The sequence below is a fragment of the Pyxicephalus adspersus genome, chromosome 1 (genome assembly GCF_032062135.1).
Source record: "Pyxicephalus adspersus chromosome 1, UCB_Pads_2.0, whole genome shotgun sequence".
Lineage (NCBI taxonomy): Eukaryota > Metazoa > Chordata > Amphibia > Anura > Pyxicephalidae > Pyxicephalus > Pyxicephalus adspersus.
In genome coordinates this window covers 60,110,958-60,130,292 of record NC_092858.1, presented here as the reverse complement: position 1 = coordinate 60,130,292, position 19,335 = coordinate 60,110,958, and the positions used below count along the sequence as shown (strand labels likewise).

The window sequence follows — 19,335 nt, the reverse complement described above, 5'->3', positions numbered from 1 at the left end:
CGGTCAAGCAGCTAAGTATGTTTTGTTGCGGTGTGATTGTTTTCCCTTTTAAACAAATGTTTTAAAAATAACACACCATGGATGTATTTATTGTTGTTAATTATAATGGCAAATCTATTGATTAATGTTTTGAATGTTAGTAATGACGGACACATTTTGTGCTCTAGGTTTATACTCGAGCCAAAGCAGTTTCCTCTATTTTCAGGTAAAAAAAAGTATCTTCGTTTATATTCAGGTATATACGTAACTAAAATTTACAAACCACATGCAGTAGTAGTTAAGAATATTTTATCAACTGAGTAGGAAAATAGTGGTTTTAATAAAATCAGTACATCAGGTCAAAAAAAATATGTGTTCTTGCTCACATATAATAATAGGTGTTTTCTCTCCTGCAATAATTATAAGACATACCTGCTGGAAAAAATGCTGCAGGCTGCTGCAACTGTGCGCTGGCCAGAGCCTGTTGGTAGTGCAAGACACTAGGGTTAAAAAGTGCGCTGGCACCATTGCTTTTTTCTAGAGCTGGTCTCTTTGGTAAAGAGTGAAGGACACCAGGTGGAAAAGCCTGTTAACAAAAAAATTAATAATACTTGTAGGAATCAGAATGTTTTACACAAACTGAAATACACACATAACAAAATATGTATTGTGATAAAATTTAAAAGAAATTATCAATTAAAAAAAAAGATGCCTTGCCATGCACCTTAACTCAAACTGAGGCAATGCAGAATGAGTGAGATTTGGTTATTGCTAGCAAAAGCATGGTTTCTTTAACATTAAGGCTGTAGCCACAAGACTACAGAAATTAAATCTTACAATCATAGCATCTACAGTATGTAAATCAGACTGTATTCCTCATTTCAAATATCATACTGTAAAAGGGCACATATGAATACATATGTTGGAGGATATTATTTAAAACATTCATATCTAATCTGTTGCTTACTGATGTAACAAAAATTATTTTCTAATAAGTTGTGGACAATAAACAACATAGGCGTTCTCTTACATCTATCTTGTATACAAGTACTTCAAAATGAAGCTGTATTACCAATGTAAAAACATTTTTTATAACATATGAAAATGAAGATGGCTAATAACTTTGATAGCTCCTATACATTAATTGTATGCATTGGTTGTCTCAGATGATGTTAAAAAGCAATAACAAAATATTAGTTGCTTAATTGAAAAAAAAAAAGCTACATGCAAAGCAAAAGGTGAAAGGTCAAAGTACCAGATCTACAGTTGCTTCGAGAGGTCGCTTCATTGCTTTGGCAGTCGACTGCGTCTTTTAATAACAGGCAGCGAGCACATGATGGCAGTGGGCCAATGGGATTCAAGCGAATTAACATACAGGTAAACAGCAAGCAGAGGTGCATCATGGGAACGGCATTGCATTGTGGATAGGTGAGAAGGAAAAAAATATTCTGAATGCAATATACAACATATAAAACACTAGGCATGCACAACAACAAAAATGTTTCTTTAGAGAAATGAATTTTACATCTTGAATTAGTACTAAAGCAAAATGCATCTACTATACCTTAGTTAAAAGCAGATAAGAGAGTAAAATACAGATGTTTGAAACTAGGTAAATCAAGTTATTATAGCATCTCTAAGACTACAAAAAGCATTTGCAAATTGCAGATCAATTCATAGCAAGATTAAATGTCTTCCACCATGGCAGACAAGACGTTAGTTGCTTTTACAGTTTTAGCTGCCCCCTTAGCAAAACACTGTCATTGTATTTTACTACTCTTGAAAAGTATATTGATGCCTAGTAACTTTTAAAGCAAATGAAAAATATTATTTTTGGTGATCATTTCAAGTTCTTGTATTGCAAGATAATTCTAAAAAGGTCAACATTTACACCATAGTAATAGTAGACATATATTTCACACACATATAAGTATACTACATGAATACAAATAAATATGAATATGCTGTTTTAGGTAAGGAATAGCTAGTCACTTTTCAGTGCTGGAAATTAACGATATTCTAAAATACTATAATATAATACTCTAATATTAATAATAATAATACTATTTCTTTATTATAAATCTAACAGTACATTTTTATAAAATGTAGAGGAAAATAAAAAGGAAAAATACAAGTTGAATAAACACACACAGTATATGAATGAAAGTTTATGCTCTCAATATGATGTTTTAGGTGTGTTCAGTACAGGGTAGTAAATACTCACACATCATCCCCATAGGGAACAATGACTTCTATGCTTGATAACGTACTGTATAAGACTCCATTCATGTATGAACCTAAACATGTGTAGAAAGAGTTTTTCTACACTCTTTTAGCATAGAAGGTTTAAAAATGATGACAGATAAAATGTTTTCATGCTAGTACCTTTTCTTAAATTGGCTGATGGCAAAACATACATTTACAAAACAATAACTGCAGATGTTTTTATGTAACTTAAGTGAACTTAAGCTTGCATCAAATATCCAGTCATATGCAGGATAGGTCCCCCATCTTATTTTTTATATTTCCTTGCATGTCTGGAGGTTTCAGATGAACACATGTTTCACTTGACCTGAGTAAATGGTAACGGTATTGTTTTTTATAGCTCAACTGTATCTTCATATTTAAAGTCCAACTCCAGCCATAACTTTCCATTTCTTTTTGGATAGAGTGGGGAAAGGTTAGAGCTTTTGTCAGGTTTTTCATTTGTTTTAGGGAGATTTGCCTTACCTTCTGTTAGGGCAGGAAATCATAGGAAATTTCTCCAATGAATAAAAGGCAAAAACTAAATTACATTTTAGTGGAATAAAACAGGTTACTTTGGTATTTGTGCCATTCTGTGCTGATTTCTTTCCTCAAAAGGTAAAGGTAAATTTGCCTACTGGGTCACATACATAAATGACAGCCTGACAGACATTTGCCTCTTCCCTACTCTATCAAAATCTAAGAAATAAAAGTTTGGAGTGTTAGATTTTAAAATGTACATCATGTGTGGAACACAGAATGAACTGACAACAGCTGACAGTAACGTCTTATATTAAAAAAAGAACTAGCATGAAGAGTGATCACCATAATGTTATCACCGGCCACTACAAATACTTTCTCCTTCAATTTCTCATAATTGTAACATGGCCTAAAAAGTTTCATGTAACCAATATTTAATAAAAAGATTTGGAGATAGTCTTTTTATGTAGCTTTAGTTACTTGGTCACTGGTGATTTTTTAAAATGTAAATAATTTAGAATTCAGTGGTCTATGTTATCTGTGAACATGAAGTAGTCTAGTGTTAATCATTAGGTTTTTTTTCTTGCAAGTTCATATGAACATAATAAATAAATACAATATTTAGCTTATTATGACAACTGCCAAGTATGCATCTGAATGCCTTATAAATGTCTAACAGAAAAATGTTTTACTTTATTTAGATATACTAGTGAATTATTTCCTTTATGTATTTTAAATGAGAGATGCCTACAAGAACATATTTTGTAAGTAAAACATAGGATATATAACAATGCAACCCGAATAAAATGCATGCCAAGAAAATGCATTTACTAAAATAATATGGGTTTAATTCACAAGTTTGTTACTTTTATGTGTGGTCTATATATCTAAAATAAAGCATTCAAATATATCAACAGAACAGCAAAAACTAATGGCTGCAGCTCAATACATTTTAGAGTTGGTTTGCCGGTCAAATACTTTTTCCCACCACTTTCCAAGTGCTGCTGGGTGAAGGGTAACCTCTGCCTCTACCAAGCATGGGGTTTTCAATGTATTTCAACAGAGAAGGGAGTAGAGTAACTGCTGCTGACTTCATTCAATAGGGTAAGTTAATAACCTACATGTGATGACCCCAAAGAGCAGTTCAGTTAGACATACATAAGAAAAGTCTAATGACAACATAAACATAAGACTGCAATAAACTAGAGATTGTGAATTTCAATTATCCATCTATATAAGTGTTGTAACCTGTCAATCCCCCCACCAAAACACCAGAGCCAATGAATGGTGGGAGCCTGCTAGCATGCACAGCCTAAGAATAATAGAGAATAAGTCAAAATGTGATTTCATGCTTTTTGGTTGATTAAAGATAGCTGAAACTTACCCTGTCTATAGCTACGTAGACACGTTTAATAACTGTTGTTGGAAAAATATTTCACAAACCTTTCCAATTACAAAAGACTCAACAAGTGCTGTACATACAGCGCCGACTCGCTCTATGAAGAGGGGGTAGAATGACAGAGAGGTACCCTGCTGCACTCTCTCCCCTTCACTTGTATTATGATCGTTCGTCAATCCGCCAGGATGGATCCAGGAACGAGATGGGACAAGCACTGCAAACACGCCACATTCTCATCCGATACCAGCCCTGAGGTGATTATCAAACGAGAATCATCTAATGAGTGCAGTGCTCAACCCAGAATTTTTTTTAAGCCGGGTGGGAAGAAATTGTAGGTGGGTGGCAGCCCCTGTATTGTGACCAAACTCTTTAGTAATCACCCAAAAACAGCCGGGTGGGTGCTGAAAAGTGCCGGGTGGTGCACCCAGCTAAAAGGGCCTGGGGAGAACCCTGGAGTGTATGTGGCCCTAGAGTCTCTTAGACCCTATATCCCTCAAAAATGCAAGTTAACATGCTGTAATGCTATATATTTTTTTCCCCACAATAAATTCTTAAGTATTTTGTGAGCTCCAAAGCCACCAGGATCATTTAAAAAATAGTTACCTTCTGATCAATAAAAAATACTGAAGTTCCTTTTTTAATTCATCTTAAAATGTACTGCTGTTTTTCGAAATGTCTACACAGTATTCAGATGAGGGGGGCTCAGTGCATTTTAGAAGTCCTTTTATTGTTATATATACATTTGCACACCTTTTATAAAATGTTTTTGTTTCTTATTTCATTTAACATGTAATTTTTTGCAATAGGAGAATCAGAAGTCTAGTTTTTACATTGCTTGTCATTCAATCACATGACAACACAATTTTCATATATTTTCTTTTGATTTCAATTGTTCCCTATTACCCACAGAAAAAGAAAAAAGATCTCTATGACTCAGAAGCTGGCAAGTGCACTAGAAGAACAGCCTCAATCCGTCATCACTGTGAGGATATGTGGTGTGTTTTTGTGATAAAAATCTTTTTTAAGGATAGAGAAAGAAAACAGGGGTGTGTGAAAACAAGACTGTAAGCATCTATGACTACAGCACTCCTACGGAAAAAAACTACATTTACTCAAGGAAAAATTATCCCTGTAGGGAATGCTTCTCTAGGATTAGAATTATTGTACATTGTTCCTGGCACTTACATGTGGAACTCATGGTGGTCATACATCCACAGTAAATTTTCAGCCAAAATACATGCATTAGATATGTTTTATCCAACAAAATGTTTGCAATACTTTATAGGCACTTTGATTTACATACTTGCTTCAAACACAAGAAAACCATACAAACTCCATGCAGTGAGTGTCCTGGCTAAAATTTGAACCTGGGTCGTCAATAATGGTCAATGAGGCTCAATAAAAACAGGAAAGGCAGTTTTGGAGCCTGATGGTCTATTGTTTGTATTGCATTGTATTATCAATCCTGAGAGCACAAATAAAAATGTATTTTAAATAAATAATTGGAAATGTGACCTACAGGTAATTTTCACCTTTTTTTTAGTTTTATCTCATAGAACATTGTAAGCTTTTAAGGCCTAGATTGACACTGCTGGGGTCCACATCTAAGCATAGTGGTTCAATAAAAAGCATGTGAATTGTAGTGCAGCGTGGCAATCAAAATAAAAGTGTATGATGGACATAAATCCAGGTGCTCTGTTTACTGCCCCTGACCAGACACACACATGACACATGACAGACATAAAAAAATTTTCAAACAGAGCTGCTTAATTGTTTGTAATGTATTTGTCAGTTTGCAGTCTCATTGGTAAATTTTTACACCACATGATGATTTTAAAACATAGCATTATGGACATAACATCTGAATGGGCACAGAGACAAGAAGATGCAGAGGTGTACCAGTTTTTCATATAAGGAACGCTGTATAGCTAAGCTTTGCATTGACCGTTGTTACAATAGATTGTATTCAGCTACTCCAACTTAAAGTGAGAGTGTTGTTTTGTTCTCATGTTAGTCCTGTTTGTTGGATAGAGAATGCTACTATTATTCACACATGTTTTGTGATATGACAAGTCACAATTATATAATGTATTCTTATACATCCTCTCACATACTTAACGTTGACAATAAGCTATTGTATGTGAACAGCTGGATAACAATATATAATGCATAGCCAACTGATATGTTTAGGACTGGAGGCAGAAAGCCTTGCTCTCGGATAATCCATAATAGTTAATGGTAAAGTTTGTTTTTATTGTAGAGTTACTCCAAATTCTTCATATTTATTTGTTATTCTAGAGAAAAGGTATAAAATGATATGCTACAGGATCAGCTGGATGCTAGAGATGCTGCAGACGTGCTGCAGGAGAATGGTAACATGCCAGAAAACACTGCCTTTTCTGACCTTATCAAAACCCATTTCCAGTACTCTTCTGTAAAGACCTGCATTTCAAAATATTCTAATAGCATTTCTGGAAGAAACAAGATTTAAGATTTTAAGGTTAATTCTATGAGCTGCAACCTTGATACCTTTGCTGTTCTGTTGAGCAACCTGTATGCAAAAACTGGATAAAACAATACTATTGTCGTGGCCTCACAAAAATGTCGTACCATATGCAATAAAGAATATTTGGGTTACAGGAAAACATTATGGAAAGTGATTGTACTGTGAAAACAGCACTACAGAATGTGGGTAGGTACTGGCACTTACCATCACTGTTGCAGCTGCAGCAGCTGCTTGTGCTGCTACTGCAGCCTGGTTGGCTTGATGTTGTGCAGCTTTGATTTTGGCCTGCAAATGTGCAGGAGGGTGAAAATATTTGCATTTCTCCCTCATGCAGCGACCCTTAATGTAATCCATACAAACGGTTACAGTGTTATCATTTGTATCAATCATCGTGCTGTCTGCTGGGTGAGCAAAGCGGCAATCAGTCTCTCCCCGTGCACAGTTTCCTCTCTGAAACTCCCTGCATACCTACGCAAGACACACAAGGACACATCACTGAAAGTCTGCCTAGAAACAAATTTTAGATATATTGTACTAATATATTGTACTAATGCACATAAAGCTAATGACTCTTAAGTACTTTTTTTTTTTTTACAGCTAACCCCTTAAGGGGCCTGTTTAAAAGAAGGTTGCAATTAAAATGTTGACTTTTGTGGCACATTTAGGTAAATGTTGATTCTGACAGAATAACTGTATATAAAGCACCTTGCACAATTTCCCCAGATCTTTTCTCCAATATTACATTTAATATAGCTAACTTGCTAACCACCATTTTATAATATTTTCACCACTTTTTTACATTTCAGAATTAACATAAAACAAAGTGTGGCAAAATGAAAGCAATAATTTCCTCAGTGGTTTTAAACAGGCCATTATTATGTAGCAAGACTGAATTGAATGTGTAAAGCCAGGTTTCAGCTGAAACTTCACTACTTTTATATATTTAGGGATTGTGTGGTGTCTTTACAAACTTAATTCAGCTTACATTTACAGGCCTGTGCCTTCACTGTATCTTGCTACCCATAATACATTTACAATGTTTTATATGTTCAGTTATCCTTTGAACTAATTTGTTGCATATGTCATATTTGCAGAATATACTAGGTTTGGGCTTGTATCCCCCTACTGTCTTTTAACCAGTTGCTATTGTGTCAAGGACCATACTTCTGGCCAACACCACTCATTGGATTGTTAATACAAGCCTGAAAAGGTACTGCTGTATCAAAAGGCCATTCAAATAATTTTTAAATGCCATAAAAACAATTGCTTTGAAATGACAATAACTCAAAAACATTTCAATATTCATTAAAAAGGAGATTAATAAAACTATGGTATTTTTTTAAAACCTAAGTGTATATAAGAAGTACAGCAAAAGGTTAAAAATTACCCCAGAATACAACAAACTAATAATTTATTGTCCAGACTAAAAAATTGTACAGTCACTTTATTGTTATGACTAATTTGACTTCTGCTTGCTTTGTGAATGTTGGCTATTGGTAAATATCAAATTGTAAATGAAATCAGAAGAACATGGAACTTGTGTCCCTATTCCTATTGTTGGCTGAGAGAAGCCTAGGGTTCCCAGAAGACTTTACCCTAATTTTGCTCTGCAGTAGTTTATCCTACAGTGTAGTACACTAATTCCATGTTTCCTTTATTCATCCAATCTGGTGGTAATCCTATGTTTTTTCTTTTATTTACCTTGCACTTGAAAATAACAAAGACACATTTTATTTACAGAGCTCATTAGGATTACTAAAAAGCAAATAATTACATTTACCAAAATGAATGTTCAGTTAGCTAAGTAAATAAGGTAAAGCGGCTTTCACTGTAATCATCCAATCACATACAAGCAAAATCCTAGTTTTTGAATTGCCCCTACATATGATATGTAAATTGCCCTTCCACATTACACACATCTGGGCATTTAAACTTTACTAAGCTTAATATAAAGTTGGCAAAATATCCATCTTGCAAAGATAACGTTTTTAGGTCTACAAAAAAAGATCTAATCGGGTAAAAGTAAACACAGACAAGGTAAGAATCAGGTAATTAAATGCTCTTGTTTTCACACAAATTTCTTAATTTCTTAATTTGAGGAATGAAAAATCTGTGCACCATCCTGGCCCTCTTTCCTTTACTGTAATGTGCAGATTAAAGGAAAATATAAACCAGTCCTAGCTCTGCAGAGCACAGGAAGATATCTTCCCAAATATCGTTCAGGTGACTCCTTGCATTAATGGAATGCACAGTAGGGGCAACAATGTCAATATTACACAAATATTTACACAAAAAATGTTATTCTTTGATGGATTGTCAACCTTCTGTTCAACTACACTGTAGAATTATTTTTTTAATTACTTTTTCTTGACAATATAAGACATGTACTTCTAGAAAATGTTATCTCAGTATTGTCTTTTCTGAATCGCTGGTTCTTGCTTAAAAAAAAAGTGCTAAGGATACATTGCAAACTGTACCTCCAATTTATCTGTCCTGAGAAGTTTCTGAGTAGCAGTAGAACCAGCGACTGATACAGGTGGACTTCCCGGAACAATAACTTGTGTAGAGGGCAGTATTTCAGTCGGAACCAATCCAACACCTGGTGTCATTGGAGTAAGATATGGAGCAAAGCTAAAAGTATTGGTTCCTAATGCTGGACCTACAGGAAATGTGGGCTGAAATAAAACACATTAGTAAGTGCAACTGCAAAAAAACATACTCAGTCTGAAATTAATGTGAAACATTTAGCAGTCTGAAAAAAAATTGCACATTTGGTTATATAACTACTTTATGTTTTTCAAGGGACTGGAAAAAAATTGTAAAACTTGTAAAAGCATAAGTTACTGTATACAAAGCTAGAAAGAACTTCATGAGTTTTCTACTTCTTTGTAGTCCTTATACAAACACTTGCACAAGCAAAATGGGGTGATGGAATAACAGAAATTGTGAGGGGAACCCAAAACAATATTCTATGGTAGCTGTGTGCTTTACATGTATTCATAAATGTTTTCATGTACATGAGTATATATTATTAATTAGCATTTATATAGCACTGAAATATTACACATCCATTTACAAATTCCACAGTCTTATCACTAGCTAGCTAACTAGGGGCTCACAATCTAATGTCCCTACCATAGTCATATGTCATTAACACAGTCCAAAGTCAATATAGGGGTAAGCCAAATCATCTAACTGCATGTTTTTGGAATGTAGGAGTAAACCCAGGCAAACACAGGTAGAACCTATATTAGGTGTCTATACACTGCCTCTGCTATCTACCAATAGGCCACTGGGTTTGAAAAGGTAAATATTTATACGTGCTTTCTACTTTTGGATGGCTTATACACCAATCAGTAAATTCTACTGAAATACAAAATATTTGACCTCAAGAATTCCACTGAAGATTGGGAAATGACTCTACTATTCATATGCAATTTTATCCTCTCTTTCCCTGAGTTTGCTGTATTATTGCCATTATTGCTGCTGATGTACATTGATGGCATGCCATTATTTACTATGCACCACTAGTGGGTTTTCTCAGATTGCTAGGATGACATGAGTTTAATGGTGGTGGTGGGATTGGAATGCTACTATTCACTTTATCCTTGTACTATATACAGTCACATTGCACACACAGTGCTCAGCCCCCACAGTACCCATTTCTCTCTTATACCCTCACTTTTCATCTTTTATCTCCACTTTATTGTAATAACTAGTAGACATGGTACATAGTAAGGAAGAGGAGGCTGTATCTAACTATGTTTACAGCATGGACTGTGGTCTGAATAGGAATGAGTATTTAGAGTTATGGCCTTAGTAGGGGAACTGGGGAACATGTTGGAAGAGTGTGGGAAGAAACAGTCCCATTGCTCCCACATTGCATTCTTTTGGCTTACTTGTCTTTTTAGGGCAACGGACCTAGGTTCTTATTCGGTATGCTTGTATTTGCACACAGAATCCCTGTGCTTTTTGAACATCCAGTTTTTCAGTGTAATACAGGGGACCTTAGTGCCAACTATATGCAATAGGGGTATGCCTCCTTTCTATTTATTCCTGGGTTATTACAGTATGTGTATTAATAAATTTTTTAAAATTTCCCTACGTTTGATTCATCAACAACTGCCACGTCCCAATGTGAATTAACACTTTAGTATTTCAAGCTATATATATATATATATATATATATATATATATATATATATATTTGGGACTTCAAAGGCACCATATGTTCAACATTTCCCAATGTCCACAGTTTTTTTTTAACATGTATTAATTCATTTTTGGTATCTATAATGGAGTTGATATGACCAAATAATTAATATAAAAACATTTGAATAAAACATAACAGCATGTATACTAACACATCAACTCCAATATAGATACCAATAATGAATAAATGTAAAAAAAAACTGTGTACATTAACCACCCGGGCCGTTAGCCCGCACCTGGTTCGGGGTAAGAAAACTTGCTACTATCGTTTACCCCAAACCAGGTGCGGGGTAGCTAAAAATATAAACAAGCGTTACAGTGCAATCCGATTGTCATACAACATTGTATGACAATCGGATTACAACTGAAAAAAATACTTACCTTGTCCCCACAGCTCCTCCAGAGACGTCTTCTGTGTTCATCTGGCGTGTGCAGTGATGATCTCCGGGGTTTCCCGGTGACGTTGCTACATGCGTCGGTGCGGGCGGAGGTGGGGCAGGAAATTCAAATAACTTCGTATTGAACTCAATACAAAAAAGCTCTATTGAGTCCAATACAAATAAATCTTTATATAATATATATATAATTGTATTATATATATCATATAAGCTACTGTACATTTCCATTGCATTATACATTATTTTTTTTTTTTTTTAAAGATTTTTTTTTTATAATGTTTTATAAAAAATTTTTTTAAAGTTTATTATTAAATTTTTTAAATTTTGGACATATTTCGGTGAGTCATGCTTAAGAATTATAGCCTACAATCTAAAATAAATTTCCATGCAAAAAATGTTTTTTTTTTCCTTTTTGCATGGAAGTATGGAAAGAATTAGAACACCCGGCGTTCATGTACACGTCCCTCGGCAATTTTATTATATTCAGGATATCTACTGGACCCTTGTTCGGACATATTTCTGTACGTTACAGGTCTACAATTTAAAAAAAAAAATTTCATGAAAAACAGTGTACCGCTTTTGGTACAGAAATCCAGACATCAGTGAAACGTTCAGGTGGTTAAAAAATGTTGAACATATGGTGCCTTTAAAGTCCCAAATATTTATATATTGCTTGTATTACAGTATGTGGCCAACCCTGGGAAGCCAGGGGGTCTGAAGTTTTCAAGGACAGGAATTAAGTGACACTGCACTCATAAGATAATTGAGATTATTCCTTGGGTGGACCAGGTTTCTGGTTCCCCATGTTTGATTAAGGTCTTGATGCTGATTCTCTCTCTCTCTCTGAATTGTTCTTTTTTTCTTGATGTCGTATAAGCCTCTTTGTTTACTCTGTGTCACCCCCTTTCTTTCTGGTAAAAAACAGGATGTTAACAAAACAATATCAGGTAGGATGTATAATAATATAAAGGTACAGTATTATTTTTTTCAGTCTTAAAATAATAATAAAAAAAAAAACATTGCAAGCAACTTTGATAAATGTGTTTATAGGGAAATGTATTACCTGAAAATCGCACAGGCTTTTATGGTGTCAAAAACAAATTGATCATTGTATACAGCAACTTTTATCCACTTTTGCTATAGTAAGTTTAAAGGAACACAAACACACATGTGCGCATAGTGATGCCTTTTCACATTTGTGTGTCATCATTGATTGAAAGACACATGACAATCCTGTTGTCTCTCATTTTCTTGTGTGACTTTTTCCAGGAGAATATTGATTAATTAGTATTTTAGGGTACCAGAAAAGAGGAATTACAGCTACATTCAATGCAGAAAGTAAATCAATGCAGATGATTACATGTATACACGCTCAGTATGTAAGTGTACTCACCACTGGCTGCAGCTGTGTACCTGGGAACATGAACTGCATCTGCTGGGCAAGCATGGCAGCAGCTGTTTTCTGCTGAATAAGATTGTTCCTGCCATTTATTTCTAGCTGGGTTTTTAGATGCGTTGGCGGATGAAGATATTTGCAGTTCTCCCTTGAGCAACGTCCCTGAAAAATATTGTACTGTTAGAACGTGCACTTATTAAAGGACATATACAGGAAATAAAAGATTAGGTAAATAAATTACACTTGACAAGAGGGAGCCCAATTAAGGAAATAAAACATATTTATATGCCCAGTTAACTATATGCAAACTGCCAATATGTACCCTTTCTTTATAAGCTTACTACTGGCTGACAATTTCAGTGATTGCAGACCAAAAAATGAAACATGTAATAAAGATATAGTACCCCAAAACACCTGCACTGTGAAAAGGAAATAAAGAGAAATAGTCCCCCAGACTCTGTCCAGCCTAAAGCCTTGTTCAGATGTTAGATGGACATCAGAAACCAGAAATCCCTGGAAACCAACATTTTGTGATTGTTTCCAGTGACAGATGCATGAAGGAGCACTCTATATATAGTTCTGTTCTGTTCAATGGACAGAGCAGGGGGTGGAAGAATGAGTGGCACCCTGCTGTCCTCTCCTCTCCATGCATGAACAGCCATTACCTGATGTGTGTATGTAGAATTAGTCTCTTCAGACTGTTGTGGTAGGAGAGAATAAACTAATTTGCACCTATCCACTAAGATGCAATTTCTTTTCTTTCGTCAGTATATGGAGATAGCTCCCCTAAACCTTTATTGTCAGCTACCTGTAATCCTCTGCACTGCACCTTCACACTGTCAGAGGCAAGGACAAAACTCTAAACCAATCAGGGTTTCATTGCTTTGCAGGAAACATGTTTATTGATATGGAGGGAGCTCAGAGATCGCCTTAAACTTGCTGATCACAACATAGTGAGATCTGAACCAGACTATTGCTGTATTGCAGTCTGGACTAGACTATAGTGTATTCTGCAGAACCCTAGGTCTTGGAGGTCTTGGATGTGCTGTCTGGAAAGGTTGTCTGAACAAAACTGCAAATTCACTAGCAGATAAAATAGCTTTCATATACAGTGTGTATTTAGTCAATTGGTTGGATTCTCGTCCAACCATCGATTCAGGGCTGGTATTGGATGAGAATCTGACATGTTTACAGCGCTCGTCCAATGATGTTCAAGGATCCATCCTGGCAGATGGAACAACTGCAATACAAGTAAAGGGGAATGAGAGCAGAGGGACGCCGCTCTCTCGTCCGTCCCCTCTCCTCTCCAATGGTGCTGTATGTACAGCGCTCAATCATGCATTGTTCAAGGTTTTAAAAACTACACTTGCAATGGGCTTCTCTGTTTGTCTAGGAAAAATGTAAAATGCTCCCATGGGCTGCATCCTATCCTTCAAAGCCTTTGCTCCTCACCGTCTCATTGGCCGTAGGGATATTGACTTGCAAAAGTCTTGCATTATCAATGAAGATCTCTAGGGGCAAATCCTGGAGAAGGTAGTAAATATGGCTTTAAAGCTCCACTAGATAAAACTATACAACAATATAACTATAAAATAAAAAACATACAAAACATAAATATTTAAAACAATAACACCTGCAGTGCAGGGGTGCCCTACTTTAACAGTAGTTATTACATTTCCCTAGTTCAGCGTTAACATATTTTATTCTGATTAGTGAACAAAATACTAGTAGAAATACTAAAACAAGTTAGTTTTGAAGTGTCATAATTGTTTATTTTGATATATCTTATTAAAAATAAATACATAAATAAATAAAATAAAAATATATAATATTATAATATAAATAAAATATACACATGTCAGAAATAAATGAGCCTAAGTCCTCTTAGAAACAAAATCCCATCATTTAACACATCACGGATTAACTGATGCTGTTTACTTCAATCATTTAATGATGGAAAACAATTTTGTTTCTTTTTTTATCTACACATTTATGAATATTCAAATTTAACACAGTTTCACTTTATTCACAAAGTTAAATTTACAACTCAACAGCAATGCACTTTATTTATTTCTGTTTTAAATATACATGTTATCCAAAAGCATGTTTGTGCAATATTACTAGGCACCCATTATGTTTCACAATAATAAAGAAAAAAGCCTCTGTCTCTTTATCCTATATGGACTAGGTACAGGCTAAATTTAAATTTTTGAAAGCAGTTTTAGGCATACTGTTAACCTACAGGATCTGTGGGGAGTTATGGTTTCATTAGAAAAGGGGTTCTTTATTTATCTATTTTTTACAACTGTTTTCATGTGATAGCATTTACAAGTGTTTTTTCTTGAAGCGGACCAATCACCAAAATTTTTATTTTTTGTATTTTTTTTTTGTCTCAGGCATGTGCAGAAGGAGCTTTTCCCCGCAATGGAAAAAAAAAAATGCCAAACTCACATATGCACAATGAGATCGACATTTTTCCCATTTACATGAGGATACGTCACCCTATCTCGTGTCTGCTCAGTGGGTAACATAGGCAGAAGAAGGAAGAAGACAGAAAAAGATGGCGGCATCCAGCGCTTCCTCTAAGCCGGGACGAAGAACTAAACCAGGACAATGCAGGACCGGATCATGGCTAGGTATGGAGAGATCGGGGCTCTGTGGAAGTAAAGGTAAGTGTTTTTTTTTAATTCTAGTGGCAGTTCCGCTTTAATGCAGCATCCAAGTGCAAATTATGGGGCTCAACTGTCTCCGCGTGTTTGCCTACTATTGTAAGCATTATTTTTTACAGCAGGTGTTTTTGATCCACAGAAATTGTCCAAAAACCCAGTGTTTTAGCTAGCTTTGTACAGCAGGCAGCAGTAGATGTCAAGGAATGGTAAATGCCACAGTAAAAAATCTGTAGCCTCTCACTTTAATAAAAAAATTATATATATTTGCATACATTTTATCTCTTTAAAAAAACTGTAGAAAACTAACTATTTAACTATTATTTGAGCTTAGCCTATTCAATTAGCCTATTAGCCTATTGCCTGACTGTTGTTATAGGTTACTACAAATTTTATAGTAAAATGCACTTTGGCTCAGTAACTTCCTGTGTGTTTTTAACTTCTGTTCTCTAACTTAACTATCTCAGGAAACTGTTTTTAGCCTTTTGCACAGAAAGTCAGATCAATTTTACTATTATTTGGAATACGGACAGTAAGATTTGTGAAACCTCTCTGTACACCATCAATGTTTATCAAATGTTTATTTTTCCATAACAATACACCTATTTATAGTGCTGTAGAGCCACACAAAAACAAAATAATCTCAAATCTTCCTATAAAATATAAAGGATAACATTTAGTATAGCATTTATGTAATTGCACACTGAGGTGGGGGGTGGTACAGCCCTGACGTATGTAAATCCCTCTTGGAAGTCTCAGAGGTTTATGTGTGTAAAACAAAATAGTACTCTGATTATCCCATGTATTAAATCAAGATAAACTGGCAGACACATAAATAAATGAGAAAACAGATGTATGAAATACTTGTGCTTAAAGCCTTCTCAGGGGCTTTTTTTCCGTAGCAGGTCCCCTTCACACTTTTACATCTCACAGCTTGATGAAAGGCCTTTTCTACATGCCAAAAGGAGGTGCTGAATAACACAACATACTGACAGATGGCCATCTCGGCTTTATTTCAGTATATTAACAGATCTTCATGTATCAGATAGCTAAGCCGCTCATGGGCAGTCTGGGCCACTTTATCCTTCTGAGCAAATATCTTCTGAGTCAGCTTTGTGTCTGATCTGGCCGTAAGGAGACGATAAGCAAAGTTTACAGACTCTGGCTTCTATTATAAGGGAGTATAGTCATTTAAGTAAAAAAAAAACTGCACACAATGGCAGAATCATTGGGTCAATGAAGATGCCTGCTGAAAAAACAATACTACAGAGGAATGTGTTTGTACCTTGAAATTACAGAATTATAAAACAAGCAGACAATGCAGGTACATGGTGGTAGTGTAAGTGATTTTTCAACAATAAGCAAATTATTTATCTGAGTTCATATGTGGTTTCCTTTCCTTTTCAAGATGCAGTCTTTGACAAACATGAAAGTAACACAATATAGGACACAATATGGTGATTTTGCTAGGGTAATAAAGATTCACAGGTCAAAATCTACTACAATCTGCTAAAAGACACAAAAGAGAGGTTAACTAAATTATAATTTTACCAGTTTGGCTTAGGATATTCCATCCATACACTTAAACACGTCTGTAGTAAAATGCAGTCCTGTGGTATAACAAGTAAAAGCAAAAAGTAGGCAACTTGCAGCCTAGAAACTAGTTTTGCCATCATGCCAAAGCAGACTGTGAGGTTGATATAAAAATTGGGAATGCTCATTTTGCTTAGAGAAAGGTGTAGCTCTATGCAGCCTACATGTGTATATTCCAGCAATGGCTGTATAACATTTCTCAGGGTTTCCTGATGGTGGTGAGGAGTGTTGAAATGTCCACTTGTCTCCAACAGAAGCCAGCGTGAAAGGGTGGCAACAAGCAAGACTATAGGTAATATTGTACAGGTAGTCCCCGAGTTAAGGACATCCAACATACGGACGACTCCTAAACACGAAGCGGGCTTCCCTGCTCCCTCCTGTGCAGGGCAGAGGCTTGGATGGGGGAGGGGGCAGTTTGCATGACTTGCAGAAGAAATCTTTTGCTAAACACAATTGAGACTGAACTTTGCTGCAAGCTCCTATAACTCTTTAATGGCCAAGACAAACTTTACAGTTGTTACTTTTTGCATCAAAGCACAGCTTGCTCCAGAAGTTAATAAATGTCTAGGCTCCATTAAGTTTTTTTTTGCTTTGTTTGTGAATAACTCACAGTGAGGATTTTATCCAGTAACTGACACCACACTACCTAATAATACGTTGAGACAAACATCTGTCCTAACTGCATTTATTAAAATAATGTACCTGTTCTGACTTACATACAAATTCAACTTAAGAACAAACCTACAGTCCCTATCTCATATGTAACTCGGGGACTACCTGTATTAAAAGTTAAAGCTTGTATGCCATGTAGAGGCTGAGATTATGTATAAAATGACTAAAATTTCAGTGTGTGTACAGCCTGTAAAATGTTGTTTATTACTGACATGAGTTGCAATATGATTTGGGATCATTATGTTTTCTGCTTTGGTTGCAATGCTGCATACATTAGAATAGAGTACACAGGTCATATATTTGTTTGGATGTGTGGTGTTCCTAAGCAACACGTTCAGCAGAATCCACGGGAGGCCGGAATTATAGATCACTGATGCTCGGTGTAGTTACAGACCATCTAACATCAGTTTATATTTCTTCATAACAAATTCATTTTAACTGACATGATTGTTAATTATTTGAAAATGTTAATTAGTCATAATATGAACAGATGCTTAGGATGTATTTACACCCTTCCATTTTGGTTAAGTGAAAGAAAAAACAGTGCTTGCTGAAACTTATATGGCTGGATGCATAAGAAATGTACTGCACCTTAAAATGTAATTGTGGCCAAACTTTGGAAGTTTAAATATTCACAGCATTTAAGTGTTGGCATTGTAGATGTAAGGCCTGGTGAGTACCAGTATTCTCCAGATACCAGTCCCCCAATCTATTGCCGCAGTCTTCACCTATAGCAGCCCCCGCTCAGCCTCGGGAGACTGGTTGCGTGTCCCAGCACTCGGTTGCCCCCAGGGCTTGATGCACAAGGGATGGTGTCTGGGGATAGGCCAGCAGCTGACCAGAAGCCCACATATAAAGAGTACAGAATTATCAGGAAACCCAGAAACTAGCCGAAGTCAAAACACAGGAAATTAGTCTACCAAGCGAGGTACAAAGGGAAGGGCACAACCAGAGTCGGGGTCACAAGCAAAGGTCGGTCCAGGCAGTGTTCAACGTATAGTCAGGCACAGGTAACAGATAAATACTCAAAATCACTCTAGCACAGGTAAGCCAAGCAGACGCTATGACAGGCACTGCTGATTGGAAGCAGAGAGGTTTTAAAGTCCCAGCAGCCAATAGCAGAGGCAGGAGCTGATCAGCTTTTAGAGTCCCCTTTAGCTGTGCATAGCCCAACAATGGATGCTGGGGATGCCAAAAATACATCAGGTTGCACAACAAAAGGGAAGCAGGGGCTGCTTCTCCTGACTGCTGCAAATGACATTGCTGGACAGAACAAACAGTGTTTATTACTGTGATAGTGCACAGCACAGAGTTGCGGGACAGATGAGCATTTCCTAATAGTAGAGTAATTATTTTAATATTTTATAGAATATTAATTTTACCCAACTCACTTTGCTCCTTCCTCCCAGCAGTGACTTAGTGATCCTGCCTGCCAGCCAAGTAAAAACTAATGACTGGACTTTCAGACCCTTCACATTAGACCTTAAAGATTTTGTCTTTTTCTATCTTGTTTACTTTTGTGTGTTCTCTATCTGCCCTAGGGGGACAGTGAGGTCTATGTTACAGGGTAGCTTGGTGGATTAAAAAATATTAGAGCTCTGCAGTCACTACAGGAAGAGTTCTCACTTTGTCTGTTATAGCACTAGATCAGGGGTCAGCAACCTTTACTATCAAAAGAGCCATTTTGCCTCCTCTTCCACCAAAGAAAAATAGTCTGGAGCTGCAAAACATAACACAGTTTATAAACTTTTAAAAGTTTTAATATTTTTTTAATTTTACCTGTTACAACA

The 19,335-nt window shown here is 35.9% G+C and overlaps 1 protein-coding gene across 11 annotated transcripts in view; it reads right to left on the bottom strand.

Moving 5' to 3' along the window:
* The window catches only part of MBNL2 (muscleblind like splicing regulator 2), a 106,535-nt gene that overhangs the window by 13,535 nt on the left and 73,665 nt on the right, over positions 1-19,335 (bottom strand). For 5 of the 11 annotated variants that reach the window (XM_072411196.1, XM_072411177.1, XM_072411212.1 and 2 more), the window contains exons 3-7: positions 12,612-12,776; positions 9,086-9,283; positions 6,813-7,076; positions 1,235-1,288; positions 412-565 (exon numbers count right to left, since the gene is read on the bottom strand). In XM_072411196.1, coding sequence (XP_072267297.1) covers positions 412-565; positions 1,235-1,288; positions 6,813-7,076; positions 9,086-9,283; positions 12,612-12,776 — 835 coding nt within the window. The remainder of the gene's footprint in view (positions 1-411; positions 566-1,234; positions 1,289-6,812; positions 7,077-9,085; positions 9,284-12,611; positions 12,777-19,335) is intronic. The other 6 variants (XM_072411231.1, XM_072411222.1, XM_072411248.1 and 3 more) reach the window with 3 other exon arrangements.